A 9,137-nucleotide genomic window follows, 5' to 3' on the forward strand; every position below is an offset into this window, starting at 1 on the left:
TCAGGCTTTCTTCTCAGAAACAGCACCTTGTCATTTGAGCAACATAAAAAGTCAAGCCTTGCTCTGTACTGCTGGTGCATTTGTGACAGCTCAAGACCTGACTGTTTAAGCATTTGCTTTATCATAACATTCTAAATTGCTTCTAACCTTCCAGAGCTTTTATTCTTAAGCTGCAATTTCCAAGGCATGCGCTCTTTGTATCATTTTCCATTAAATGGAGCATGTGTGCTGTGCAAGACAGCCTGGGCTTGATATGGGGCTAGGGTGCAGGATTCTTAGACAAACATGAAAAACTGTTGAGAAAGCACTCCAGCTGGGCTCTAACAGACATGTTAGCTCAAGTGACGGACTCAAACACTGCTTGAAAATGAAGTTATTCAGATGCAGTGCAAGAAATCAGAGAAATGATGACTAAAGTTTCACTTAGTGGTTTCTCCCGTTCATCTCATCAAGGGATCCTTCACAGAGCCAAACCAACATGTACCTGTCCAGAAGGACTGAATGCTGAATCTACAGACTCATTGCACAAACTGTTTGGTATTTTCATTTTACCCAGAAATCACCTGATCTCTCCAACTGAAATGTTCCCAAATGTTCTCTTTCCAAAAGGGCTTTAGTGTTGCACAGTACTGACCATCCAGACTGTCTGGGTTAATTCCTACGTCCCAGCTTATAGGACTATCAGGCCATAGTATCATCAAGGCTGGCAGGTAACATGGCTGGGGCACTGCAGTAGCTTACCAGAGATTAGAAATGCTTCTTTAAAATGGATGAGGACCAAGTTCTTTCCCTGGGCTGGCAGTTGTTTAATAACAGCCAGTGGATGTTCACAGAACTCATTTTCACATTATGCTTTGCCAGTTAAGTCAGCTATAGTTGTTTATTTTACTGGATTTTTTCCTCCTCTGTTATTTTTCTTTTTTGTCTTAGAGACTAGCAACTCTTTTCACGTCTAAGAGTCCTAGCCTGTTCACACAGCTGTTCTTTTCTGGGTGCTCCTTTTTTTACTGCTCTTTCAGACAGGATACTCTATGTGGCTCTGCTTTACTAAATGTGGGTTCATATAATGGTGTAATGTTTGCTGAACCTACCTCTATTCATCACATATTACTTATCTGCAACAGCAGTAAAAGGGAAATGCTTCAGCGAATGAGTCAAAGTTACTCCTACGTATCACTCCTAGGAGGAAATGCCTGATTTAAAACCCATCAGGCTGTAAGCCAAGGTTATCTTTCTCCCATGTGATTACTTTCAAGAAGTGTCATGAAGAATTTTGAAAAACTTTCACTGCAGTTATATTTCCCAACAACATATTTGGTTTGTGGGCAAAGATGTTTTATCTGCATGTTTTAACTACACTTAACAAATACCCATAATTGCAGAACTATCTGCTGTCTTGTATCAAAGAGCAGGTGAACTTGGAAGCAATCATTCATTAAAAAACAGAGGTAAGACACAGCAAGAAAACATGACCTGATATAGAGGGAAAAGTGGGGTTTGGTTTGTTTGGACTTTTTTAAACAAACACACTCTTCCTCCTGAACAACACAGCTATAGGCACAAAACCAGGCTTGCTTTGAGCATTACAAACAGAAGCTGCTGTGCAGGGCAGAGATGCAGACAGGGCTTGCATTAATTTGTGGGGCTATGTGGAAAAAAAGGTGATTACCCTCAGGATCTCCTGTTTCTGCTTTCTGATACATGGCAGAGGAAACTTCTCCAGGAGGAAGAGATTCTAATCCAGTGGTGAAACCTCTGTCCTACAATACAGAAAAGCATTTTGTCTTACACAGACAAGTTGGTTACCACCTTGAAGTTCTTTAACTGGTTATCAGACCATGAATCAGTCATGCTAAGAATGCACTGAACAGCGACTTCTGAAAGTGCTGAACAGTCCATTAGCAGCAAGTAATGCTCAGTGACCAAGGGCTTCCGATAGAACTTTTTTCCCACTTCAAAGAGTTGAAGGTTTTCACTGCCATAGTGTATTGTCTCAGTGTCCCTTTTCAGAAAGTAGGTGAGAGGAAAGCTAGGAGAGCAGTCAACTGCACATGCAGGATGAGCTGAATCCTCTCACATGAAAACAATAGAAACACTTCAGTTTGGGGCTTTTTTATTATTATTAAAACCAGGTTTGCCTTGGCTGGAAAACTCATTTACTGTTCTGATAACTCAAAGCACATTTATTTGTCACTGTTGCTCTCAGCTTTTATGTTCTCAGTAACACCAATCTGTTTTCTGTCCCCCCTTCAGAGCATGACTTGCTTTATTGTGACCAGAAGCAAATGGCTTAACACAAGAAGCATCATCTCAACTGTACTATTTCACAGTTTCTCCTTGCAGCACTCCAGTCTGTTTTGCACTGCCACTACAGGGTGTCTTTCAAAGATATTAGAAAAACAATTACTCTAGAGGCTGAGCATGAGTTCCGGCTTAAGCAGCTGTCTTTGCCCCGCTCTTCTCACTGCAAACTCCACTAAGGCAATGGCTCCCCTGGGAAGCTCTGAGAGGATTCCTTCTTTGACAGTTCATGGTTGGACTCTTAAGGCATTTTTTCCAATCTTAATGATTCTATGATTCTGCTCACTTTAGCTTGCTCAGAACTCTACCTGGGCACATCCAATAAAAACAGTTTTGCACTGCTCAGCTGTACTGACTAGCTTTCATCCTCTTTGCATACAGTAGCTGCTCTAAGTTCTTGTCTCAAGACAATCACTGCTGTTAGGAGTCAGTCCAAAGATGAAGTCTTTTGGCAGGGACTGTGGAGTCATCTGTGCTAACTGGTCATCGTAGGGACCAAGAGTCCACAGCTTCTCCAGTTCATAAACTTCTCGTGTCTCTGGCAGCATGAAATGAACCACTATGTTACCTGCACAGAACAGAAATTCACAATGAATTAATGGGAACAGTAAAGCACTACTACACCTTCAGGTGAGCAGAGTTCAAGCCCTCCACCCCCTTTCTGGCCAGATACAATATGGCAGCTGATAAAGGTCCCTTCCTAAGCTGCTGCTTCCAGCTCTCAAGCAGTTTTAGGAATTGGTCAGTCTTTCAAAAAACTCCAAGACTACACTAAGAAGATATGAGACACAGTACTTTGAAATAAGACACTATCACAAGACTCCAAACCAAATAAATTATGACTTCTATGGGACAGAAGAAATACAAAAGGAATTTCACTTGAAAGAGTCCCCCAAGGTGACAGATGGATTTTCAGCTTTCTTGTATTGTCACCATTCTGCTAAAGCCAAGTAATTTTTCTTAGGTGTGGTGCTCACACTTCTCAGGTGGTTTTTACAATGAAATAGGTTCGAACTTTGATGCTCTAAGTTTTTCTGGTTTCATTAATTCTGTGCAAACAACAGCAGAGAATGTTAATTCCAGTGTTTGTCTAATGCACTCTTCTGAAGTTATTCCCTTAAATTCCAATTGATTTTCAATTATTACCACAAATAATTATTATCATTAAGTAGCCAAGGCTTAACATCTGTGGCTGCAGTGCTCCTCACTCATCCATAAGTGAAGTTTTCATCTTTTAGGTCAAAACACTAAGCCAGGAGGTGAGATTCTAAAAGTAGCCATGAAGGAGAACTGCTTTTTGAATGTAGTCTTTTATATTTGTGTAGAGTTTCACACTTGTAGAATAAAGAATTAAACTCATTTCTTAGGATTGAGGTTTTACCCCATGTGGTGGTATGATCTGGCCAGTGATAAAGTCAGTTCAACAGTTCACTAGTAAGGCAGTGTACAATGAGCTCCCATTTAGCCACGCATGGATTACAGAAACCTGAGGAAACTGACTGAAGTAGCTTCTTTCCCCCCACTATTGTTACCTTCACTTTATTAGGACCTGTTTTAGCCACTGAAGAGCAGTTACTGTTTTTTCTCAGTGCCAAAGATATTTAATAGAAAATAATTTCTTATCTCAGAGACTTCAAGCAACAATTGGAATTCCCAAACAGCAGAGTACTGTGAACTTTCCACAGCAACCAGGGCTCACGGTGAGATGCTTCTGTCAACAAAGAGCTCATGCAGAACTTTATTTTTCTCAGACTCACAAATATTTACCAAAATCAATGCACAGCCAGTCGTCTGTCTCTTTTCCTTCAATCTGAGTATGAGGAACACCTTCTTCTTTGAGATGCTTGTACTGAGTAAAAAAAGGAACGGCAGAAAACGAAGTCTTTTACATTTATTTAAAAAGCACTCAAACTTAACAGAGAAGCTTGACTTTGTTGAGTTGTTTTAAAGCTTAAATGGGTTACATTGCTTCATGCTGGTCCTGCGGTCTGCACAAAAGAAAAGGGCTAATATACACTTGCAGTACTGGAAAATGCATACAGATTTCTCAGATCTGAAATCCTAATGCTCTTGTCATTATACCATACCGTTGTCACGATGAATACTAAATACAACTGCTTACAGTAAGTCTTTCCATTACTGGGTCCCTATAGCTGCCACCACCACCAGGTTTTATTTCTGATTCCTTTCACTGCTGGTTTACAATGGCAGGTTGAGGATGCAGAAATGGAGATGCTGAGCTTATTCTCTTCTCAGATGGAAGGGAGTGGGGCAAAACCAAGTTTCAACCCCCGCCATGAGGAAGGCATTCAAACCAGCCTCCTGCCCCTTGAGAGCACACACCCAACACTCGCTGCATGCTGGGGGAAGCAGGACCAGCACACAGACTTCCACCTGGGAGAGGGGAGGGGGCAGCTGAAAGCAGGGCTGCACAAGGTCAGTCAGGGAAAGTGGGCAGTTCTCTGTGCAGCACCTGGTGGCTTTTGTAGATGCCAGCTTGAGAGGCTCAGCTCTCCCCAGTCAGTATATGAAGAACCCAAATACCCACCAGAGCTGGAAAAATTTGACAGCTCAAGGCTGAAGCATGGTCACTTTCAGATCTGACCATAACCTACTTGTTCCTGTCAATACAAGGAGTATCAACAGAAATGGCTCCAACAGTCTATTCTGCCATGGAAGACAGAACACAAAACAACATGTACCAGCAAGTCTGGGGGGCAAATGAGTCTCACTTCACTGGGAATGCAATTATCACAAAATGCAGCTGTTCCTGGTTGCTCCACACAATGTCAGCTGCTGGGTAATGATGCTGGTTTGCAAACCAGCATGGAAAACTTTGAAAATGTTAACTCAGAACCAGTTCTACCTTCCTTTCTTTAAGATAGCTTGTGAGGTATCTTCAAAAGACTCCAACAGTCTGCTCAAAATGTTAAAAAGCCCAGTGTGAACTGCCGTCAGCTATCATCGGGTTGGAAAGGCTGATCCCTGCTACGAGCTTCCAAGCCTCATCTTTAGAGGCTGTGTAAGGTGAACCATTACAATACAGCCAAGTGTTAGCATCTTCCTCTGACACGAAACTAGATGGGGATGTGGGCCTTTGCCATTCCTTTTCCTGGAAGCGGAACAGGAAGAATATCTCATGCTACACCTGAACACCTCTGTTTTACTGCAAGTAAATCATAATAGCTTAGGAATGATAGTAAAGCTTGCCAACTGCCTGGCAGCACTCTGGAGCACTGGCTCTGCTTTACATCTTAAGCTTCAGTTACTTTTTACCTAGAAAATTTCCAATGTGAGACAAACTTAGCCACCCCCAAGTACTTGACCAGGCTTCCCAGTTTCTCAGGATGCCCAGGAGGACACCATGGTTCCCAAGAGGCTCTGCCCTTCCAAAATGGCTGCTTGTACAGCCACCAGAGGGTGCAGCCATGAAGCCCAGCTGTGTTTTTGCAAGGCAGGTGGTACTCGCTGATCTCTCCTGGTCTGGGAGAAACGAAAAACTGTTAAGACTAGCAAGTTACACAAGGAATAGAGTACATACCAAGCACTCTGTTTTAGCATACTCAAATCACATTAATACAACTTCCAGATTAAGGCAAAATTTTGGTTTGCAAAGATGCACCAGTTCATGCAGAGAACACAAGAAACTCCCCATACCTGCTCAGAAAGGCCCTGAAAAGCTAAACCATCTCTCCCACTCTCCTTTACCCCATGAGTCTCACAGCTGAAACCAATGGGATTGGAAGGAAGAAAGCAAAACGAAAAGTGAAAGGAAAAACATGGTCAGGAAGGGAAATAAAGTGGGTGGTGAGAAGGCAAACGCCAGGCTGAGTACAGACAGCTGACTGATGGGGCTGGTCATATTCCTTATGCTGTGCTTTTTAACAGTCGCATGGCTCTTCTCAGGCAAGAAAGTTCTCCCTCATCTCTAAGCTCGACTGGGAATTTTATTCTGACCTCCATTACTGTACTGAAAAGTTCTCTTTCTTCCAAAGCCAAACAACAGAGGATTTCTGTGCGAGGATAGCTGCTGCTGCTTCTCCTCTCCTGCAGTACATGCACAGCAGGGTGACAATTAACTACAAGTTTGCTTAAAGCTCATGAGAGGATCCTGTGCCTCTTAAGAGGCCAACTTTTTTTCCAGCCTTACAATATAGCTGAGAAAGTGGAAATTTTAAGGATCAAGGTTTGAGAACAGCCAGATAAAGCTATTTTGAATGACTGGGAATAGCAATGGTGCTTGCTGGACAAACATAAAGGTAGACACTGGTCATCATCACCATCTCACATCATTCATTTTCTAGTCACCCAACTGTGATGTCCTCAGTGTCCTACACACAGAGAGATCTGCTTCTAAAACATAACACCTACATTTTGTGTAGTACTGCTAAAGGAAAAAAACCACAGTTACTTCCTAGATGTATTCAGGCCTAAATGACAATGTCATCAGTTTCATCTTACCTGGTACATCCCTACACATGCAATCCTGGGGAAATTCCCTTCACAACACTTAAAACCATTCCCAAAACTCAGAGAGAGCAGCAAGAACTGTCTTACCATTTTCAGCATGTAATTTGCCATTGCATGAAGATGCCGTGTTGAAAATCCGCTCACAATTATAAAATAATCACAGTATTTTAGTTCTGGAGATAGCTGGATGACACAGATGTCTTTAGCATTTTCTTGCCTCAGCAGTGCTACAACCAAGTCAATGTTGAACTCCGGAAGAACAGCATCTGGAGCACATAGAAAAAATAGTACAGGCAAATTTTCTTTTAAATTGCAAAAATAAACCATTTAAAGCCATAAAATAAAAATTAACTGAATTATAGCCTAAGCTAGTCACTCACTGTGGAGTTTGGTTTGATACTGACAATGCAACGTGAACTGCAGATTTTTCAAAATCATCTTTACAACCACCAAAGTGGAGAAATAAGCAATCTTCCAGTAAACAACACTATCACTAGATGTAACAGTTACCTAAATGAAACTTTGGTTTTTGCTAACTTGTTTTCTTGTTGCTGCTATTTAAAAGGCAATAATATAATCACACTTGTCTATGTAGACGAATTAAACCTAAAGTACTCCAACAGACATTATTAAAACAACAGACAAAATTGAAAATATTTCAGAACGATGCTTTTCAACAATCTGTGATAATACATTGTGATTAAACTGTTCTAGAACTGTAAGTTGAAGAAACCAATATTTTAAAAATGGAGCTGATGTGATGCAGAGTGAAGACATTTTTTTATCTGCAGGCAGAGTAAAGCCACTTTTTTTTTCTTTTTCCCTAGCCTGATCTGGTGCAGAGCATTGCGATATTGTAGATGAAGCTTTAGTCGTTCAACAGTTTAAGGAAGCCAGCTTACAAAACAGTAAATCAGTGAAACTATGTTCTGTTAACACCATGAAATCGGTTTATTTCTAATTTGTCCTAATTAGGTAGAAGCAACTTGTATGCACACTTTAGGCATAATTTGAATCTGTCAACAGTGCAAATCTGCCAATATAAAATGAACGTTAGTGCAGACTGAGCACCAGCACAAAGCCAAGCTTTGTATTTCCCAATATAAAGAAAAAACCAAACAAAGGAACGATAACTACAATTATATGCATGAACGGGGATATGAAATTGGATCGGATCTCTGTAAATGTAAGGCTTCCAGCTCAGGGCACTCTTTCAAATTTTTGCTGTGGTCATGCATCTTGAAAATCAGCAGTGGCCACAGGTCCTCCAGACACAGCGGCTACCGAAGTCAAATACTTGCCTGGGAGCCACCAGAGCCTGCTTGGAGAACGGATGGCCTAAACATCACCAGGCACTGCGCCTCACGGTCAGAGCCGGGCTAGAGGAGCTTTGCTGAACAGCTCCAGCCGCACGCCGGCCCTGTGCACACAAGGCTCGGACCCGCCGTGAGGCTGTTACCTAAGGGGCGACTGCGAGCGCAGGGCACAGCGATCCCCGGCCCGGGCAGCAGCTCCCTCACACGGATCCCGCACGGGCTCCTCCACACCGCCCCGACTCCTCACTTCCCAGCAGCGCTGCGGAGGCCGCGCCGGCCCAGTGGGGGTGCCGTGACCCCGGGGTCCGCGCTCTCAGCCGATCCCACCGCGCTGGGCACGGCGAGGATCCTCCGCAGCCGCAGGCGCGATTCCACACGTGCCGGGCAGCCCCTTCTTCAAGAGGCGTCACACTCCGCTCAAGGTCCCGCCGGGCACCTCCGCAGCGCGGCCCCGGGCTGGGCCCTACCTGCCGGCTGGCACCGCTCCGCCGCCTCCAGCGCCCCGGGCCCGCCTCCGCCTCCCGTCGCCGCGCAGCCCCGACGCAGCTGGGCCCGGAGTGGCGGCGGCTCCGCCCGCGGGGCGCCCCCGGCCACGACCCCGGCCGGCCGCAGGAGCCGCCGCGCTGCCGCCAGCGCCCGCCACATGCCGCCCCCGCCCCGCCCCTCGCGGCGCGCCGCTTCGCCATTGGCCGGCGGCGGGGCCGCCCCCTCGCCTGATTGGCGCAGCCGGCTGCCGGTCGGGCCGCGGCGCGCGCGGGGCCCCTGGGCCGCGGCAGGCGGGGGCGGGCTCGGGGGATCGCAGAAGCGTGGAAAGGCTTGGGCTGGAAAGGACCCTAAAGATCATCCAGTTCCGACCTGCCTGCCGTGGGCAAGGACACCTTCCACTGAGAGCCCCATCCAGCCTAGCCTTGAGCACTTCCCAGGGACGAGGCATCCACAACTTCTCTGAACAACCTGTTTCAGTGTCTCACCACCCTCGCAGTAAAGAACTTTTTCCTAATATCTCACCTACTGTCGCTCAGTTTGAAGCCATTTCCCATTGTTCTGTTG

The 9,137-nt window shown here is 44.9% G+C and overlaps 1 protein-coding gene across 2 annotated transcripts; it reads right to left on the minus strand.

The window, feature by feature from the left end:
* Nucleotides 1-2,096: 2,096 nt before the first annotated feature.
* On the minus strand, nucleotides 2,097-8,735 carry MALSU1 (mitochondrial assembly of ribosomal large subunit 1). 2 transcript variants are annotated; one of them, XM_068208873.1, is made up of 4 exons: nucleotides 8,555-8,735; nucleotides 6,859-7,037; nucleotides 4,069-4,150; nucleotides 2,097-2,869 (listed from the first exon to the last, which is right to left on the minus strand). In XM_068208873.1, exons 1-4 carry the CDS (start codon nucleotides 8,730-8,732, stop codon nucleotides 2,691-2,693), a joined length of 618 nt encoding a protein of 205 aa, XP_068064974.1. In that variant the 5' UTR covers nucleotides 8,733-8,735; the 3' UTR covers nucleotides 2,097-2,690. The 2 variants fall into 2 exon arrangements, with proteins under 2 accessions (XP_068064974.1, XP_068064983.1); XM_068208882.1 differs by lacking the exon at nucleotides 2,097-2,869 and adding an exon at nucleotides 2,881-3,350 and having other exon boundaries at nucleotides 8,555-8,734.
* Between the last annotated feature and the right edge of the window lie 402 nt (nucleotides 8,736-9,137).

The sequence above is a fragment of the Anomalospiza imberbis genome, chromosome 1 (assembly GCF_031753505.1).
Source record: "Anomalospiza imberbis isolate Cuckoo-Finch-1a 21T00152 chromosome 1, ASM3175350v1, whole genome shotgun sequence".
Lineage (NCBI taxonomy): Eukaryota > Metazoa > Chordata > Aves > Passeriformes > Viduidae > Anomalospiza > Anomalospiza imberbis.